Source organism: Polyodon spathula, chromosome 4 (assembly GCF_017654505.1).
Source record: "Polyodon spathula isolate WHYD16114869_AA chromosome 4, ASM1765450v1, whole genome shotgun sequence".
Taxonomy (NCBI): Eukaryota; Metazoa; Chordata; class Actinopteri; order Acipenseriformes; family Polyodontidae; genus Polyodon; species Polyodon spathula.
In genome coordinates, this window is record NC_054537.1 from 96611037 (window position 1) to 96632657 (window position 21621).

General features: G+C 41.3%; 1 protein-coding gene across 4 annotated transcripts in view; it reads right to left on the minus strand.

The window, feature by feature from the left end:
- The window catches only part of LOC121315189 (KH domain-containing, RNA-binding, signal transduction-associated protein 3-like), a 169149-nt gene that overhangs the window by 80651 nt on the left and 66877 nt on the right, over positions 1–21621 (minus strand). For all 4 annotated transcript variants that reach the window (XR_005950209.1, XM_041249240.1, XM_041249242.1 and 1 more), the window contains exon 2: positions 10773–10891. Coding sequence is in view for 3 of the 4 variants with exons in the window: in XM_041249240.1 (XP_041105174.1) it covers positions 10773–10891 (119 nt within the window). In the remaining variant the exon portion in view is untranslated. The remainder of the gene's footprint in view (positions 1–10772; positions 10892–21621) is intronic.

The following is a 21621-nucleotide window of genomic DNA, read 5'->3' on the forward strand; positions in this document are numbered from 1 at the left end:
ATAATGCCACTTAGGGCCTCCAATCAGTCAACATCACCATTGGTTAACAGCACTGTACCTTAATCAGGTATAGTGTTTTCAATGGGTCGCTTAGACTGCCACCATTTTTTGTGTAACAGTGACAACATTTTTTTGTGAGCAATATTTGTTTGAAACAGCAATACATTGTATTGTACTGTTAAGCTTTTCACAAGCGTCTGACTAAGAATCCACATTTAGTTAGGTAAATTGTATCAGCTATTGACAAGGTTAACATAACTGATACAATAAGAGCCACTATGTGGAAATTGTGATTCTACCCAACCATAAAGCTGATCTGGAAATTCAACCCCTTCTCCACCAAGAGTTTTAACTGCTGCCAAGAAACATAGTATGAACTGATATTGCCTAATAAAATATTCCACATGAATAATTCCAAGTTAAAGACATCACACACAACCTGAACAAGCGTGACTGAAGTGGCAAAAGGTGTAAAAGGCATTGTCTGTAAGTGCACAGATTCTACTATAGCTCTCCCAACAGGCTACTAGGGGCTGGGAAAGGGTATATTACACATTAAGAGAAGTTGCGTCCAGTCTAAGGCGATATTCCTCTTGTGGGACACGTAGTCCCTTCAGTATTCCAGAGACTAAAATGAATCCCACTGCCATGTGTTTTTTATACTGTCGAAACCAATTGGTAGCCCATTCCGAATCAAATAAACATCGATTTCAAGTTGTTGTTTTCCCCGCATCCACCCCAAAAGCAGAACTAACATGCAATACCCTACACACAATCTTTCTCTTCTGTAACCCATAGCAACCTTCTTTTCCTCAAATCCTGCCCCTGTTTGTACAGAATAAAACAATGTAGGAGATGCATGTAACCAAGAGCGCATTACAAGAAACAGTAGCTTATTATGAGTAAGTAGCCTTAAAACACATTACAGTACTTAATAATGTTTGTTAGTAAAACATAATAAGTGCATACTAATCTTGAGGGACTCTTGAACAACAACAATAAAAAAAAAAGTTAAATAAAATGGCATTGTCACTTGGCTTCCCCTCAAAAGGGCAATGTACACAAGCACCTCTGATTCAGTGCAGCACTTGGTGATCTGGGGCTTGTTGTGCTCTCTCTCCTCTGATTCAGTGCAGCACTTGGTGATCTGGGGCTCGTTGTGCTCTCTCTCCTCTGATTCAGTGCAGCACTTAGTGATCTGGGCCTCGTCCTGCTCTCTCTCCTCTGATTTAGTGCAGCACTTGGTGATCTGGGGCTCGTACTGCTCTCTCTCCTTTGATTCAGTGCAGCACTTGGTGATCTGGGGCTCGTCCTGCCCTCCCTCCTCTGATTCAGTGCAGTACTTGGTGATCTGGGGCTCGTCCTGCCCTCCCTCCTCTGATTCAGTGCAGCACTTGGTGATCTGGGGCTCGTCCTGCTCTCTCTCCTCTGATTCAGTGCAGCACTTGGTGATCTGGGGCTCGTCCTGCTCTCTCTCCTCTGATTCAGTGCAGCACTTGGTGATCTGGGGCTCGTCCTGCTCTCTCTCCTCTGATTCAGTGCAGCACTTGGTGATCTGGGGCTCGTCGTGCTCTCTGTCCTCTGATTCAGTGCAGCACTTGGTGATCTGGGGCGTCCTGCTCTCTCTCCTCTGATTCAGTGCAGCACTTGGTAATCTGGGGCTCGTCCTGCTCTCTCTCCTCTGATTCAGTGCAGCACTTGGTGATCTGGGGCTCGTCCTGCTCTCTCTCCTCTGATTCAGTGCAGCACTTGGTGATCTGGGGCTCGTCCTGCTCTCTCTCCTCTGATTCAGTGCAGCACTTGGTGATCTGGGGCTCGTCCTGCTCTCTCTCCTCTGATTCAGTGCAGCACTATCTCTCCCTGCCAGATCTAACTAATTGAAGTGGTCTTGCTTTGATTGTGTTGAACAGTTTGTTGTTCCACTTATCAAACCTGTCAAAGTGTGGCTGTAAATGTAATTGCAATGCTTTGAGATGTCTAAAAGCTTCCTGGTGACATTACTTGATCTCACACTTCTTGCTTTGCAACATTTCACAGGCTCAGATGGGAACCCATGTATACATTTAAATATTAAACATGCATTGTAATCCTGTACAGTAGTGCCCAGTAACACCCTGGATAAAGGTGTCTACCAAATTAATTCATTAATAATAATAATAATAATAATAATAATAATAATAATAATAATAATAATAATAATATGATAAATGAAAAGTGTTCAGTCAGAATACAATAATAAGATTTTACTGCTGCTGGAAGCTTTTTTTGGCCACCAAAAGGATTTGTTTTAGGTAATGTGGGATAGTTTAGGCCATTCATCTGTAACATCAAACAATCAACAATTAAACATAAAAGAAGGCAGATTAATACCACTTTCCTTGAGGGTGGCTGCAGGGGGACAATGAAGGGTTTCAGCTGGATTGTAAAGTTTGCCTACGCTTCTTATTTTGAGATAATGATACAATCCTGCAGGACTCTGAATTAGCAATACTGGATTGCAGAGTGTCCGAACACACAGAGTGTTCTATTGCCTGAAGCCATTGCAGTGACCATGAATACCATCTGCTGTCTTCAGAAAGCTCTGCTGGACAGTTGACTACTGTTGGTGTGTTAACAGGGCCAGTGGAATAAAACTGCTCATTACATCTGGGATTCAGTTTGTTCTAGAAACCGGTCCTGTCTGGTTTTACTTTTATAATCCAGCCAGCTCCAAATTACTCATTTCTTGACATATGTTTGGACAGTCAGCTGCAGCAGGGGAATGAAACTTCCAATCCTAATGTATAATCCAAAAAAAAAAAGAAGAATATTTAGAACGATGTCTGCACAATTGCATAGATATAGCTAAGGTTTGAACAAAGGTCTTGTTTAAAGTCGATTTTACAGCCAGCTCAAAAAGGGGAGTAAAACCCCAACAATTTGAATGACAGTTGTTGTGTGGTTGGATTGACAGGCTTAACAAACCCTGTGAACAGGGCAGCATTTGGATATAGAGTGGCGGAAAAAATCAGACTGGAAAGGGAAATTTGTAATGTCGAACCTGGTCCAACATAGGACCGCAAAGGGTTAAAGAGACCATCAGGGTCACTGTGTCCTACAGTTATGATTTCTGAAAAGTGCTTCACCTTGGAAGGGGCGAGTGCACGCCTGTAACTAATGAGATGGTCTGTCCAGATCTCTCTGTGAACCATTGGGTGGCATTGGAGAGGGTCACCGCAAGAGTGTCAATGATATGAGTAAGGGTGGCATAGCAGAGTGTCACCGCAAGAGTGTCAATGATATGAGTAAGGGTGGCATTGCAGAGGGTCACCGCAAGAGCGTCAATGATATGAGTAAGGGTGGCATTGCAGAGGGTCACCGCAAGAGCGTCAATGATATGAGTAAGGGTGGCATTGCAGAGGGTCATCGCAAGAGCGTCAATGATATGAGTAAGGGTGGCATTGCAGAGGGTCACCGCAAGAGCGTCAATGATATGAGTAAGGGTGGCATTGCAGAGGGTCACCGCAAGAGCGTCAATGATATGAGTAAGGGTGGCATTGCAGAGGGTCACCGCAAGAGCGTCAATGATATGAGTAAGGGTGGCATTGCAGAGGGTCATCGCAAGAGCGTCAATGATATGAGTAAGGGTGGCATTGCAGAGGGTCACCGCAAGAGCGTCAATGATATGAGTAAGGGTGGCATTGCAGAGGGCCATTGCAAGAGTGTCAATGATATGAGTAAGGGTGGCATTGCAGAGGGTCACCGCAAGAGCGTCAATGATATGAGTAAGGGTGGCATTGCAGAGGGTCACCGCAAGAGCGTCAATGATATGAGTAAGGGTGGCATTGCAGAGGGTCACCGCAAGAGCGTCAATGATATGAGTAAGGGTGGCATTGCAGAGGGTCACCGCAAGAGCGTCAATGATATGAGTAAGGGTGGCATTGCAGAGGGTCACCGCAAGAGCGTCAATGATATGAGTAAGGGTGGCATTGCAGAGGGTCACCGCAACAGTGTCAATGATATGAGTAAGGGTGGCATTGCAGAGGGTCATCGCAAGAGCGTCAATGATATGAGTAAGGGTGGCATTGCAGAGGGTCACCGCAAGAGTGTCAATGATATGAGTAAGGGTGGCATTGCAGAGGGTCATCGCAAGAGCGTCAATGATATGAGTAAGGGTGGCATAAAAACAGCAAGACCGTAGAAACGTGCTCAACGGGGGCAGTGTCGTTGTCCAAAACAGTTACTATACTCATTCGGCCAGACCCCGGATGGTGGGGGGAAGAGGAAAAAAAACGTATCCACAGTGCGTGTGGTCAAGTCACCCAAAGTTACTATACTCACATTCACGGCAACCGTAACGTCTCCCAGTGGCGCTTAGGTCAACCCAGTTACTATCTCATTACCCAGGAGCGACGTAAAACGTATCCTCAGTAAGCGATTAGTCCCAAAACAGTTACTAACATATAACTTCATTGTCCCACCGTAACGCGCCCAGTGCGTTTTCTCTCAGTTACTATACTCATTCCCAACCGAATCGTCTCCCAGTGGCGTTCTCGTCAGTTACTAGACTCCATTCCCACACCGTAACTCTCCACCAGTACGTTACCCCAGGTACTATACTCATTCCCACGTAGCTCCTCAGTTGCAAGAGTGCAGAGGGTCACCGCAAGAGCGTCAATGATATGAGTAAGGGTGGCATTGCAGAGGGTCACCGCAAGAGTGTCAATGATATGAGTAAGGGTGGCGTTGCAGAGGGTCATCGCAAGAGCGTCAATGATATGAGTAAGGGTGGCATTGCAGAGGGTCACCGCAAGAGCGTCAATGATATGAGTAAGGGTGGCATTGCAGAGGGTCACCGCAAGAGCGTCAATGATATGAGTAAGGGTGGCATTGCAGAGGGTCACCGCAAGAGTGTCAATGATATGAGTAAGGGTGGCATTGCAGAGGGTCACCGCAAGAGCGTCAATGATATGAGTAAGGGTGGCATTGCAGAGGGTCATCGCAAGAGCGTCAATGATATGAGTAAGGGTGGCATTGCAGAGGGTCACCGCAAGAGCGTCAATGATATGAGTAAGGGTGGCATTGCAGAGGGTCACCGCAAGAGCGTCAATGATATAAGGGTGGCATTGCAGAGGGTCACCGCAAGAGCGTCAATGATATGAGTAAGGGTGGCATTGCAGAGGGTCACCGCAACAGTGTCAATGATATGAGTAAGGGTGGCATTGCATAGGGTCACCGCAACAGTGTCAATGATATGAGTAAGGGTGGCATTGCAGAGGGTCACCGCAACAGTGTCAATGATATGAGTAAGGGTGGCATTGCAGAGGGTCACCGCAAGAGCGTCAATGATATGAGTAAGGGTGGCGTTGCAGAGGGTCATCGCAAGAGCGTCAATGATATGAGTAAGGGTGGCGTTGCAGAGGGTCACCGCAAGAGCGTCAATGATATGAGTAAGGGTGGCGTTGCAGAGGGTCATCGCATCGTCAACAGAGGTCAGGAGAGTAACAGTTAGGCGGGTTGCAGAGACACATTCTGAGAGTTTCAGAGGATTCAGAAGATTATTGGGACAGAAGGATATAACAGTATCAGTAGCAGAGGAAGGAGCAGGGAGTGTGTCCTCAAGTGTGAATGGGGACGTTGTCAGATTGAGAGAACCCAAGACAGTCCAGAAGCATGTTGAAGTCGGTCACTAGGGGGGAGGAAGGCAAGTCAACATGAATGTTGATGTCACCTAGGAGTAGGATTTTGTCAGTAGAAGTGCAGACGAGGGAGAGGAAGTCTGAAAACTCTGCAATAAAAGATTAGGAGAGTTATTCTTAGGCGATAAAAGCAGAGTTATTAAGCAATACTGGGACATTTCAACTCTATCGACTCATACATAGTGCTGCATTGCATTCAGGGTTAGAAGGGCACCATATCACATGACTTCTCAAGACCAATAAGAAACAAAATACATAATAATTAAATGGCAAAACAAGACATGGTTGCTTAAAATAAAAAGGCTGGTGGAAAGCCTGCACATGCTGATTCAAAATTACCAGTACGATATCCACAAATCTTAGAAAAATACCTGCAGTCTCATAGTTAAATGAATACCTCGTATCAGTATATTATTTTTGCCTTTCAATTCATAGATAAAGTAATGCTTGCTTATGCATATATTCTATAGCTCTTTCATCTTTACATTGTGGTGGTAGTGTATTGAATTGTTTTCCACAAACAAGCAGCAGGCAAGCAGGAGGTTAATAAGAAAAAAGAATTCAAGCTTTTAGATAAATTCAATTGATTTCTACAGCACAAGAGATAAATACTGTTGCTCTTCAGTTCATAAAAATACTAGGTTTATGAAAGAAGACACCTCTAGCCGTGCATGTGACCTCTTAGAATATGAAAGACACTGAGGGCCTTGTTTCAATGGGTTAAATGTCAGGCTTTATTACAAAATGATTGCTGTTTAAATCTATTGCATACACTCTGTTATGATTATATCTAAGTCTACACTGTTCATCAAATCATCGGCTGTGAATGAAACATATTGCTTCTATTTCTATCTGGGCTAGCTTGATGTTGACTTGCAATACAAACACATGAACAATGAAACCGTGTTTGATTAATTTATTCTTGACACTTAAGGAACTGGAATACATTTTATTTTCCAATACAATATTGGTAGTGTGGTTCCTTGGTTATTAGAAAAGGAAGATGAACTTCAACAAATAAGCAAGCACTTTTTAAAATAAAATGGTTAGCATTTTAAAATAGTTGGGATTTCTCTTTTTGTAAACACCTTTGTATTATTTCCAGCCTCTCTCCTTTTATTCTGAACTTATTTGACTAAAACTGTGAACAAAAAAGTCAATGTTTTGACACAATCCCCTTATCATGTTCATGAGTTTGCACATGCAAATAGACCGTGCAAAATGCTGAGCTGACAGTGAAGTTAGCAACGGTAGCAACTAAAAACATTGATTTCAGTGAGAACGCTATTGATGCATTGTTAAGCATCCTGTATTGGCCCCCACCATGGCCCAGTGCACTAAACAACTAAGCTTTGCTCCTGAGCAGCATTGTGTGCTGAGAATGCTGCATCCTCCTGAAGTAAGAGAGCACTGGGCAGCGGATTTCTATTCCACACTGAAGGTTCAATTGGTTTGTGAGAAGGACAAAGAAACATTGAGATATCCCACAGACAAACACTGGAGCTCATGCTGAACCAATCAGCAACACCAGCAGGCAGCATATGTGGGTAAACTCACAGCTGTGCCAGCCTCAAAAACTGCACTGGTGTTTGAGGCATGGGTTGTGAGGCGTCTTTCAATGTTTACTACGTACAACATGTAAAGATTCCTAAGAAAGTATTTTCAAAGTCATATCATTTTGTTTGTAAATATATCCATTAAATAATGGGAAAAAAATAAAAAATAAAAAGCAATGTGTAAGTACCGTGTCTCTACACAGTGTAGTAAATGTGCTGTAGCTGTATTTTAAATTGTATCATTCGGTTAATAGGAAGAACACGTTTGCAGTGATGCAGCTCAGTCTGTCTCCTGAGGACAACTTATACAGTATATTCATGGAGGTAACTAACATTTTACACTTGAATTACTGTATATTTACATTGTAGTTATTTAGTAAATACATGTGTACTTACATATCATTACAATGTTATTATGCATAGTTACAATGTACTTAACGTGTACATCTTTGTGCATGATATAACCCTAACCCTATCCCTATCCCTAACCCTTTTGTGATACAACTGTGTACTTACATATATCGGCAAAAAGACGTATGTACTTATAAATTAAGTACATTGTAACTATGCATAATAACATTGTAATGATGTGTAAGTACACATTTACTAAGCATTGCACAGTAAACAGAGACACAACGATGGCAGAGTAGCACACATGGCCCTGATAGGGTCAGGTTTGTTATTTATGGTCATTTTATAAGGGCGATCGCTTGTGCTGCTGACTTGAAAATCGAACAGAGACACGAAAGGAGGGGACATAAAACACACACTTAGGGTTTACACATAGCTAACAAAGAACATTCCTGAACAAAACTTCACGAACAAGGGCACACAAAATCCAAAGATAGAGTACGAAATTAGGGTTTAGTGATAAAATGAACCCACTGTACAGGTTTCACTAACAGGGGGGTGGAGTTTGGCACTAAAAATTGAACTCTATCAGTATTCTAGACACGTGTGATTTCAAGATAATTCATAACTCATCCAGACAGTGGAGAGTCTTAATAACCTCGGCCAGTACCCCAAAACTGGCTCTAATATGAGCACTCCCCGGTGTAGACAGAGTGAAAGGGTCATGGGATTTACTGCTGAGATCATTGTAATATACCCCATTATCACATGAATGGAATCATCCTAATATTTACTTTTGTTTTAAAATTACAAATTACCCCATTAAGTGCCATTGTCCTCATTTGAGGACAGGCTGCGTGGTCATATTAATTGGTATCTACCTGTTATTTTAAATTTCTCTTTAACTATATTGTTATGATAACTTTCTCCAGTTTTGTTAACTGCAAAAGTTAAATCTAAATGTAATGAATCAAATTACATAAATACAGCTGGTGCTGATTTTTGCTGATTTTTATAAAGAAAAATGTACTTGGTTCTTAATGGGTTAAAATGATATTCCAAGCAAATGGAGCGAGGCGTGACAATCCTTACACTAACATAATAAACCAATCCGTATTCTCTATGAATGAAACAATCGACATTTTAGATCGGAGAAAGTCATGACAGCTATCTGTCCTAAACCCCCATACACAAACTCAAACGTCAATATTCTGTTCAAGCAAAACATGTTAATTGCTAAATAATGTGGAATCTGCAGCAAGAATGCTTTCTATAACACCGGCTGTTCTCACCATTCACATCGTATAGCACACACAACTAAAGTTAATGAACAAAACCATGGTTTAGGTCACAGATGGTAGTATATTAATTTCATTTTACATGTCTTGGTGCCTCTGCCTGGAAAGTTTGCTGCTTGTGGTGAATGTTTTCTCTCTTTACAGTAATCACACAGCATTGTCCTTTTTTTTAAGTGCAAGCAAAAAAATGTTTCAGAATTTTCTTCCAAGCTCCATTGTCAGAGCGCAGTTGTTTTTCCTGATAAAAGTGTTATTTGAGAGATAGCCAGCAGAAAGGTGGAGTTAATATTAGGGATCAGATCAGACCAGGCTCCCTGAGTGGTCCAGTCCAAATCTATGGAAGTCCGGTACAGGTCTGGTACACCTTAAGGAAGTCCAGTACAGAGAGTGGACCGGTATTTGGCCGGTCCATCGCACAAACACTGGGCCTGCAAGCTTTTTTTTCGCTCGGTTTTAAAAAGATTGGAACTAGTGCAAAGAGGGAAACACTGCATACTCCCAAGACTCAAAGCATTAACTATTTAAAAAGATCTACAGTAAAACATTTAAAAAAAGAAAAAGAAAAAACACAATACATACAAAGCCAAATCCCAGAGAGGCTTTATTGAGAAGTTATGACAGCATACAACACAACAAACAACATGTGTATTTATATATTGTCATGCAAGTACCAGAGCCTGTGAACATGCCAAATAATCTTTTAAATTATCTTTCCCATGCGACACAGGGAAGTGTTTACCCTGAAGCAATTATCTTTTAAAATGATACAATATTTTAATAAGTTGTTCTCTATCAAGAAAATGAACAGGATAGAATAACATTAAAACATCAGTAAACAGAAAGCCATAGACTAAGATATTGTCGGCTGTCTAATTTGGTATCCCCTATGTTTCTCACTGTAAATACACCCAATATCAATCAAACCCTTTGTGTGTTGTAGTGGGGAACTGGTAGACATGCTGTGCAAGTTTGTCATTTCTAGGAGCCCCACTGCCTGAAATGCACAGGGGATACCAAATAATACAGCCATAGACTAAGATATTGTAAGCTGTCTCATTTGGTATCCCCTGTGTTTCTCACCGTCAATTCCAATCATGTGTACTGTACATAAAATAAATATATAAATAAATTTCTGTAAACAGTAACATTATATGTAATACATTTAACGTTACTGTTTACAGATCAACAGAGCAACAGCATTCGTAAAAACTTTTGTGATCATTTACTTTCATCTTTGAAATCCCCCAAAAATATATAAAAAATAGGCTACTTTGAAATCTGCACAATCGTTTATAAACAGGCAGGTCGCGTAGTTAATACATTAAGCATTCATTATTTTAAGATTGTTTTAGCTGCGCATGTCAAAGACGTTTTTAATGAAAACAAACTATAACTGATTATACACATCACAAGGAAATCATGCCGTCCTGCCGAACAAATTACTAAATGATTGCAAAATGCAGCCGACAACTGCTGCAAATGCACATGACTCGTGTTTTACCTCAGACAAGAGCAAAAGAAAAAGTAGACGTGCCTGTGGGATGATCTCATTTTAGGCAAGCGCAATGCGCCAGGGGTACAGGTTTCTGAGGGGGTATTGAATTGGTTACAACAGCGGCAGTGTCACAGACACCTGAAGCGTCTTTTTAGACTGATAAACAGAGTCGTGAGCCTTGGAAACCTGATCTGGGATTTACTTTAGTAGAGAAAAACTGGTACGGACCACTGATGTTGAAGTCCAATTCGACTTTTTTGACTCTCCAATGGCAGTACGGTACATGCCGCGGTACAGGGCTCAACCGGATATCAGACCAGTTTTTGCGATCCAATATGCATCCCTAGTTAATATCAACAACAACAACAACAACAGCCAGAAAAGATGCACTTACTTTGGGGAACTGCTTCACTGGTATCAATATTTTCTGTCCTAGCTTCATGTTCTTGTTGATAACTACGTCAATGAACTTCTCATCTTCTTTCTCTTCATCTTTCTGTACTTTTTCAATTTCTGAAACAGGAATAAAAAAAATGCAAATGGTCATTTATTGCAAACGTCATGAGGCATTTTTCAATGTTTCTTTATGTATAACTGTATTAACTACAATAAAAGGCCCTTCTTTGTAAAAGGTACACATTGATCTCCCAGGAGAAAGTAAGAGACAAAGTCAAAACCCAGTCACTCTCGTAACGCTCCATGACACAGGAGAAACAATTACGTTTTCTTACTTATGATTTTTTTAAGTTATTGCCTCAGCTTCCACAAAAGCCCTAGTCATGGGAACATAGAAGCTGCTAGTATAAAAGCGCTAACTTTGGATCCATCAATCAACAGTTTAAATAAAGCAGGTGAGCTAGCAATTACTGATGCCAGCAGTGGCATAGCAGTTCCAATTGAAGCGGTAGGCTAACCTGTCGTTGCCGCCTTGTTTGCGTGGTTATGTCCTGGTAAATTTAGCCTAGATTAAAATCTTATTCTGGTACACTGCAGCAAGTTGGCTTTCTGTGCCAAGAGTATGCAGATTGTATTTAACTCAGCTTATTCTCTGAGATGAGGTACAGCCATGAGTAGAAACTCAATTACCCCCGGGCTTCTACATGCTACTGGAGTATAAGCCTCATTTACGAAAGGGCACTAAATGTAGCTGTAAAGTGCACATTAATAGCGAATCTAACGTGCACCATAAATCAAAATTTACTGTCCCATTTACTAACAGAGAACGCATTAGTTTACATGCACACTATTTGGCATATTTACTTACTGTAGCGTGCACACTACATGTACTGTGAGCGATAATCTATTGTGCATGATAATGTCCAAGACTTACCCATGACCACGAGATATCAAAAGCCTCAGCAGTCCAGGCACAACTTTTGGTCAGTGAATTATTGTGAAAGGTGGAGGTGGCTAACACTGACCGAAAATGAACGATCAACAGACGCAGCCCTCCGCAGGGGACAGGCAGAGGCAACGCAAACTGATACTGCACACAGAAGAGCTAGAAACACGTATATAGAAAGAGAACTTGCACTCATATGACAGTGTTGGCTGTATACGCCTTCAACTGAAAAGCTAAAACATGCTAATGATATAGCCAAAGGGTTGTCTTGGGATAGTCCAAGGATATTATATTGGTGCCTAACCTGTCTCCAACCAGCCACAAAATGGTTAGTGATTACTTCGGCCCAAAATAAGCTATTTGCCCTGTATCAGTAATAGTAAATGTTGCTGCAATTTCCACTGTAAAAGCAGGTCTATATTTGTAATTTTGTTTGTGACTTCAGCAAAGTGAAGCAGACATTTCAGTAACAAAAGCGGAATAAACAAGCTGAATAAAACAGACAGTTCTTCAAAGGACAATTCTGTAATTTTCTGAAAAAAGAAACACAGCTTAGAAAAATACTGTAGGCAGTCTAAAGTAAATGGTTGTTTTGCGAAGGCTGAAGCAAAGAATTGCTGAGGGTAAGCTATAGGCTTAACGTTCATTGCTCCATTGTTGTCACCTCTTCTAACATGAGGACAGTCAAGCTTGCTGTCTTAAAAGTTATTATGTCAGTGACCAGGAAACTTGCAATCAGATTGGACACAGCCCTTAATGCTGGCAATTTCCTTCCTCATAAAGTAGAGCTTAATTATATTTACTTATTTAAGGTTTAATTTTAACAGAACACCTGGTAAAGTACTGTACAAAAGTTTAAGACATGTGTGAAAAAAATGCTGTAAAGTAAGAATGCTTTCAAAAATAGACATGTTATTAGAGTATATTTATCAATTAACTAAATTCAAAGTGAGTGAACAGAAGAAAAATCTAAAATCCCTTTGCCTTCAAAACAGCATCAATTCTTCTAAATACACTTGCACAAAGTCAAGGATTTTGTAGGCACATAGTCAGGTGTATGATTAAACAATTATACCAAACAGGTGCTAATGATCATCAATTCAATACGTAAGTTGAAACACAATCATTAACTGAAACAGAAACAGCTGTGTAGGAGGAATAAAACTGGGTGAAACAGTCAAACTCAGTTAACAAGGTGAGGTTGCTGAAGACAGTTTACCGTCAAAAGTCATACACCATGGCAAGACTGAGCACAGCAACAAGACACAAGGTAGTTATACTGCATCAGCAAGGTCTCTCACAGGCAGAAATTTCAAGGCAGAAAGGGGTTTCCAGATGTGCTGTCCAAGCTCTTTTGAAGAAGCACAAAGAAACGGGCAACGTTGAGGACTGTAGACGCAGTGGTTGGCCAAGGAAACTTACTGCAGCAGATGAAAGACACATCATGCTTACTTCCCTTCGCAAGAGGAAGATGCCATCAGTTCTGAATTGGCAGAAAACAGTGGGACCCTGGTACACCCATCTACTGTCCGGAGAAGTTTGGTCAGAAGTGGCCTTCATGGAAGACTTGCAGCCAAAAAGCCTCCGACGTGGAAACAAGGCCAAGCGACTCAACTATGCATGCAAACACAGGAACTGGGGTGCAGAAAAATGGCAGCAGGTGCTCTGGACTGATGAGTCAAAATTTGAAATATTTGGCTGTAGCAGAAGGCAGTTTGTTCACCGAAGGGCTGGAGAGCAGTACACGAATGAATGTCTGCAGGTAACAGTGAAGCATGGTGGAGGTTCCTTGCAAGTTTGGGGCTGCATTTCTGCAAATGGAGTTGGGGATTTGGTCAGAATGAATGGTCTCCTCAATGCTGAGAAGTACAGGCAGATACTTATCCATCATGCAATACCATCAGGGAGGCATCTGATTGGCCCCAAATTTATTCTGCAGCATGACAACGACCCCGAACATACAGTGAAAGTCATTAAGAACGATCTTCAGCGTAAAGAAGAACAAGGAGTCCTGGAAGTGATGGTATGGCCCCCACAGAGCCCTGATCTCAACATCATCAAGTCTGTCTGGGATTACATGAAGACAGAGAAGCAACCGAGGCTGCCTAAATCCACAGAAGAACTGTGGTTAGTTCTCCAAGATGTTTGGGCCAACCTACCTGCTGAGTTCCTTCAAAAACTGTGTGCAAGTGTACCTAGAAGAATTGATGCTGTTTTGAAGGCAAAGGGAGGTCACATCAAATATTGATTTGATGTAGATTTTTCTTCTGTTCACTCACTTTGCATTTTGTTAATTGATAAAACTAATCTATTAACATATCTATTTTTGAAAGCATTCTTACTTTACAACATTTTTTCACACCTGCCTAAAACTTTTGCACAGTACTGTGTGTGTGTGTGTGTGTGTGTGTGTATATATATATAGTGCTGATAAAAAGTTTGTGAACCCCTTAGGATTTTCACATATTTCATATATTTCAAACCTTAAATGTTTTTAGATCTTAATCTAATTCCTAATAATAGATAAAGATAACCTGATTAAACAAATGACACAAAAACATGATACTTTTTCAACATTTATTTATGCACAATTGATTCAACATTCAATATCCATGTGTGAAAAAGTATGTGAACCTTTAGATTCAGTAACTGGTGGCACTCCCTTGAGCAGCAATGACTTCAACTAAGCGTAGACACAGCGTGATATAAAACAATACACATACATAGTGTTATATAAAACAATGTGCACATAGTGTGATATAAAACAACACACATATAGTGTGATATACTGTAAAACAATACATAAACATAGTGTGATATAAAACAATGTATAGACATAGTGTGATATACAACAATACATATGTAGATAAGCCCTATATGTATATGTATATTAGAACTGCCAAAAGCATATATAGTACAATGGGCAGCAGTACCAAACATTGGAAAAGGTGTGACAGGATGCAAGCCCTGTTGCATTGCTGTTCTTCCAGGTTGGCAGGGATAGGGTTAATCCCTGCCAACTACAGTGCAGACTGTGGTTAGGAGTTAATTGATTAATTAACAACTAATTAAGCCCAGCCACAAGTGTATATAAGGAGTATACCAATGTTGCCAACTTAGCAATTTTGTCGCTAGATCTAGCAACTTTTGGATTTCTCTAGCAACAAAAACATTGTCAAAGCGACTAGCCACAAATCTAGCGATTTTCAAAGAAAGAAGTCGCCACATTGTATCATCACAACAATCATCACAAGCAGCTCAATACACCACGCTTCTCTCATCACAAGCAATAATACACCACGCTTCTCCCATCACAAGCAATAATACACCATGCTTCACCCATCACAAGCAATAATACACCACGCTTCTCCCGTCACAAGCAATAATACACCATGCTTCTCCCATCACAAGCAGCACAATACACCACGCTTCTCTCATCACAAGCAATAATACACCACGCTTCTCCCATCACAAGCAATAATACACCATGCTTCACCCATCACAAGCAATAATACACCACGCTTCTCCCGTCACAAGCAATAATACACCATGCTTCTCCCATCACAAGCAGCACAATACACCACGCTTCTCTCATCACAAGCAATAATACACCATGCTTCTCCCGTCACAAGCAATAATACACCATGCTTCTCCCATCACAAGCAGCTCAATACACCACACTTCACCCATCACAAGCAGCACAATACACCACGCTTCACCCATCACAAGCAATAATACACCATGCTTCTCCCATCACAAGCATTAATACACCACACTTCACCCATCACAAGCAATCAATACACCACACTTCACCCATCACAAGCAATAATACACCATGCTTCTCCCGTCACAAGCAATAATACACCATGCTTCTCCCATCACAAGCAATAATACACCATGCTTCTCCCATCACAAGCAATAATACACCACGCTTCTCCCATCACAAGCAATAATACACCATGCTTCACCCATCACAAGCAATAATACACCATGCTTCTCCCATCACAAGCAACAATACACCACGCTTCACCCATCACAAGCAATAATACACCATGCTTCTCCCGTCACAAGCAATAATACACCATGCTTCTCCCATCACAAGCAGCTCAATACACCACACTTCACCCATCACAAGCAATAATACACCATGCTTCACCCATCACAAGCAATAATACACCATGCTTCTCCCGTCACAAGCAATAATACACCATGCTTCTCCCATCACAAGCAATAATACACCATGCTTCTCCCATCACAAGCAACAATACACCACGCTTCACCCATCACAAGCAATAATACACCATGCTTCTCCCGTCACAAGCAATAATACACCATGCTTCTCCCATCACAAGCAATAATACACCATGCTTCTCCCATCACAAGCAATAATACACCATGCTTCTCCCGTCACAAGCAATAATACACCATGCTTCTCCCATCACAAGCAATAATACACCATGCTTCACCCATCACAAGCAATAATACACCATGCTTCTCCCATCACAAGCAATAATACACCATGCTTCTCCCATCACAAGCAATAATACACCATGCTTCACCCATCACAAGCAATAATACACCATGCTTCTCCCATCACAAGCAATAATACACCACGCTTCTCCCATCACAAGCAATAATACACCACGCTTCTCCCATCACAAGCAATAATACACCACGCTTCTCCCATCACAAGCAATAATACACCATGCTTCTCCCATCACAAGCAATAATACACCATGCTTCTCCCATCACAAGCAGCTCAATACACCACACTTCACCCATCACAAGCAATAATACACCATGCTTCTCCCATCACAAGCAGTTCAATACACCACGCTTCTCCCATCACAAGCAATAATACACCACGCTTCTCCCGTCACAAGCAATAATACACCACGCTTGTCCCATCACAAGCAATAATACACCATGCTTCTCCCATCACAAGCAGTTCAATAGACCACGCTTCTCCCATCACAAGCAATAATACACCACGCTTCTCCCATCACAAGCAATAATACACCACGCTTGTCCCATCACAAGCAATAATACACCATGCTTCTCCCATCACAAGCAATAATACACCACGCTTCTCCCGTCACAAGCAATAATACACCACGCTTGTCCCATCACAAGCAATAATACACCATGCTTCTCCCATCACAAGCAGCACAATACACCACACTTCACCCATCACAAGCAATAATACACCATGCTTCTCCCGTCACAAGCAATAATACACCATGCTTCTCCCATCACAAGCAGTTCAATACACCACACTTCACCCATCACAAGCAGCTCAATACACCACACTTCACCAAACACAAGCAATGATACACCATGCTTCTTTCATCACAAGCAGTTCAATAGACCACGCTTCTCCCATCACAAGCAATAATACACCACGCTTCTCCCGTCACAAGCAATAATACACCACGCTTGTCCCATCACAAGCAATAATACACCATGTTTCTCCCATCACAAGCAGTTCAATAGACCACGCTTCTCCCGTCACAAGCAGCACAATACACCACGCTTCTCCCATCACAAGCAGCTCAACACACCATGCTTTTCCCGCCCTGAAGTAGTACAGTGCTTCCATTCTTCTAGCTCAGATTTCCACATTTCGCACAGAAATCGCAGTTCTTGCGGAGATGCGAGATCTTCGAGGACTGCTGCATGACATCACTCAACTCCACCCACAGAAATTTGTGCAGACTCTGCACAGCCCAGCACAGCTTTGAAAAGTTGCTGCAAAGACTCATTGCAGCTGTGAACCAAACAGATCACAAGTGATATACTAATCGTAATGTAAATAACTACGAAAACTACAACTGCCCCCTTGTTAACGGAAGTAAACAACATCAATTATATAAACACACATAATGTACTAAATCTGTGATAAGTGATGTAGAATTACAATAAAGTTCATGTTACTCAATTACATAAAACAGACTCTATAGAGGTAGATAATCCAGACAAATATAAAACGTTTAAAAACCAATCATTAATACATTTAATATTGTTTATATTGGTGTTCACTCTTAACGGTTAAGCGTTTCTGAGAGGAGTGGTAAATTGTCCAGCGACATTGCTGGAGACTTTAGTCTAAATAGTGATCTAATGACTGTGAGTTTGTTGCCTACTTTATGGAGTTGGAAACAGTGGCATTCTCTTCACATGTGGGAGACGACCCCACGGCAAGGAGCAGAGCACTGCAACCAAATCAATGCCTACAATTCTCCTGTTATTTTTCAAACTAAAAGCAGGAAACTGTCAGAGACGATTGCCTTCCAGCCCAGCCTCTACAGCTGTGCCTGATTATAGGAATAACACTTGTTTATAACCTTGCTCTGCCTGGGATAACGTGTCTATAGTTGTACCAGATTTAAAGACAGAGTACCATTTATTTTGGGTTTCTGTAAATAAATATGGATGAGTGCTTAAACTGCATTGTTTTTGCCTCTCCTTGCTATTTGTAAAGTCCTTAAAAGCTGCACCACAATGCTGCCCTCCCACACCAAGCTAAAGCTCTGACTGTTTGCTCCTCACAATAATAAGCAGCTGAGTCGTATTTCAGAGCACTCAATAACTAAATCAGAAGCAATGTGCTCTATCTGGAGGGGAGCAAGCACAAACACAGGAGATGATTGGGTGTGCATGAAGCTGATAAGTATTTAAATGTGATATGTTTTTAAATAACAATATTAGTGAGTTGAGCAGACAGCTGGGTCACCCTGCTTAGACAGTGAAATCACTCACTAGTTCTGCGCTGGAGCGACAGAACTGTTCTCTTTACTTGAAATGCCTGTATGTGTTTTTTCATTATTAATTTCTTTATTGATGAACTCCTTTGTCGTGTGACTGCATTACCATACGACTCCACACCGGTAATTATTAATAAAAGCAAAAGCACAATATTATTATTATTACAAAAATGGATCCCCAGGATTAAAAAATAAAAAACAATCCTGAAATCCTGGGACTGGGAAAAGCGTCCGGAATTGGATTCTATACTCCAAACCTATCGAGTGTGTTCATATCATACAGCAAGTGCCCTGCAACAAGCTTTCATTGTCCTGCAGCTGATTAACACAAACAGACTGCTGCATTAAACACTTTAACATGGAAGTAGTTTGCTAAAAGTCATTTTTGACTGCATGATGTAAATATCCTTTTTCTACTTTGAAGAAATTAGTTCTTGGAAATATTCACTTCAAAACAATGTGCTTATTCTAGCTGGATTCGATTCTGCACAAGACACACACATAGCATTTTACATTGTGTCTGCTCAAGTGCTCTATGCTAAAATTTGAGTTCCGTTAAAAATATATATACAAAAAATGCCTTTGTATAAATGTTTTTATGCAAACTGCCCCATCTGTTTTCTTGCTTCACTACTGTATTTGTTGGAATAAATGCATGACTTTTGTTAAGAATTCCTTTTTGATTTTGTTTTAAATTGGAACCTTAAGAGAACATAAGAAAGTTTACAAACGAGAGGAGGCCATTTGGCCCATCTTGCTTGTTTGGTTGTTAGGGAAGGATTTTTAAAAGTTCGTAAATGATAACTCCAGTGTTAATTAAGAAATCAGTATGCAGCATTGATTTTGACATTTTTAAGTGGACGTTATGCCTATTTTGTTATTAAATAATTATCCTAATGTGATTTCACTGGTAAATTCATCTTAGTTACATATGTGAGCAGGAGGATGATGGGAAATGTAGTTCTGAGAGGCCCACTTGGGTACACCAGAAGCCACTTTGAGGCAGTGGAATGCAATTTAAAAGTTTAAAAAAGTGGTTCAAATGTTTAAAAAAAATAAATTAAACAATACACACACCTTACGTAAACAGCTGTAGCAACACATGGGAATATGTAACACAATAAAATAAAAAGGTCTTTATGTACCCTTTCTGCCCGATGACATCACAGGAAGGGATGCATGGATGGAAAGTACAGTGGCAATGAGGCAAATCAACAGGTGAAAAGGTAAGGTTATGGCAGTAATAAATATCTACAATTTTGGCTAGAACTTAAGGCAATGTGATCGTGAAAACCACACATGACTGTAGACATGCATGTATTCTCTGTCTCTATTTTCCAGAGCTCCTATTTTCTGTTCTGAAGAACATGCTTCGGCATGCTTATTGGAGTCTGGATTTTGAAATCATTTTTCATGGCATTTTGAGTTGGTGCATTGCACTGTCGTAAACTGGTTTCATTTTATTTTGTTAGTTTTTAACAGCAGTTTTCTATTTACAGTATTTACAGTACTTATCTGAACTCTAGCCCCTCCCCCTTCCCTGTGTGCTTCTGAGCTAGCAAATCCAGATGTTTTTTTTTTTAATGGTTCGATTAAAGCTTTAAGTCGTATTGGTTCATTTTTTAATACAGAATTGCATACCCTCTGCATTGTTTACTAATCATAGTTTAGTTTTACTGAAATCTGCCCTGCAACACATGACAAATCTGAAACCGAAATATTGGCTTGCAATCCGATTGGCCTCATTCTAACAAGCCGTTATCGGCTTCTGGTGTCTTGAATTAAGAGGTTTTGCAAGTACTTAATGTATTCATTTGAAAAGACCATATTTTTCCTGTTATCATAGGTATATTATGACCCTATCTCAGATGGGGGTACGCGTTAGACTAGATTATCTGAAAAGGGGTACACCTAAAAAGTTTGAAAACCACTGCTGTAATATATACAGCTGAAACTACAGCATCAGGGAATATTCCAGGGTACCTACATCCTGTGAGACCTGTGAGTTTACTTGCAGCTCTGTGGCTCCTATTCCATGCTGTGAGACCTGTGAGTTTACTTGCAGCTCTGTGGCTCCTATTCCATGCTGTGAGACCTGTGAGTTTACTTGCAGCTCTGTGGCTCCTATTCCATCCTGTGAGACCTGTGAGTTTACTCGCAGCTCTGTGGCTCCTATTCCATGCTGTGAGACCTGTGAGTTTACTCGCAGCTCTGTGGCTCCTATTCCATGCTGTGAGACCTGTGAGTTTACTCGCAGCTCTGTGGCTCCTATTCCATGCTGTGAGACCTGTGAGATTACTCGCAGCTCTGTGGCTCCTATTCCATGCTGTGAGACCTGTGAGTTTACTTGCAGCTCTGTGGCTCCTATTCCATGCTGTGACACCTGTGAGTTTACTCGCAGCTTTGTGGCTCCTATTCCATGCTGTGAGACCTGTGAGTTTACTCGCAGCTCTGTGGCTCCTATTCCATGCTGTGAGACCTGTGAGTTTACTCGCTGCTCTGTGGCTCCTATTCCATCCTGTGAGACCTGTGAGTTTACTCGCTGCTCTGTGGCTCCTATTCCATCCTGTGAGACCTGTGAGTTTACTCGCAGCTCTGTGGCTCCTATTCCATGCTGTGAGACCTGTGAGTTTACTCGCAGCTCTGTGGCTCCTATTCCATGCTGTGAGACCTGTGAGTTTACTCGCAGCTCTGTGGCTCCTATTCCATCCTGTGAGACCTGTGAGTTTACTCGCAGCTCTGTGGCTCCTATTCCATGCTGTGAGACCTGTGAGTTTACTCGCAGCTCTGTGGCTCCTATTCCATGCTGTGAGACCTGTGAGTTTACTCGCAGCTCTGTGGCTCCTATTCCATGCTGTGAGACCTGTGAGTTTACTTGCAGCTCTGTGGCTCCTATTCCATGCTGTGAGACCTGTGAGTTTACTTGCAGCTCTGTGGCTCCTATTCCATCCTGTGAGACCTGTGAGTTTACTTGAAGTGCCATTGCTGTTGCCATTGTATCCTGTACTACTTTTTGATATTTGTTCCTGAATAAACCCTTTTTGATTAAATATTTCCTGAAGAAGACTGATCACTACTGAGAGGGTGAAGAACCACACAGCTTGTGTAATCCCATGATTCCCATCAGTGCTTTGAAA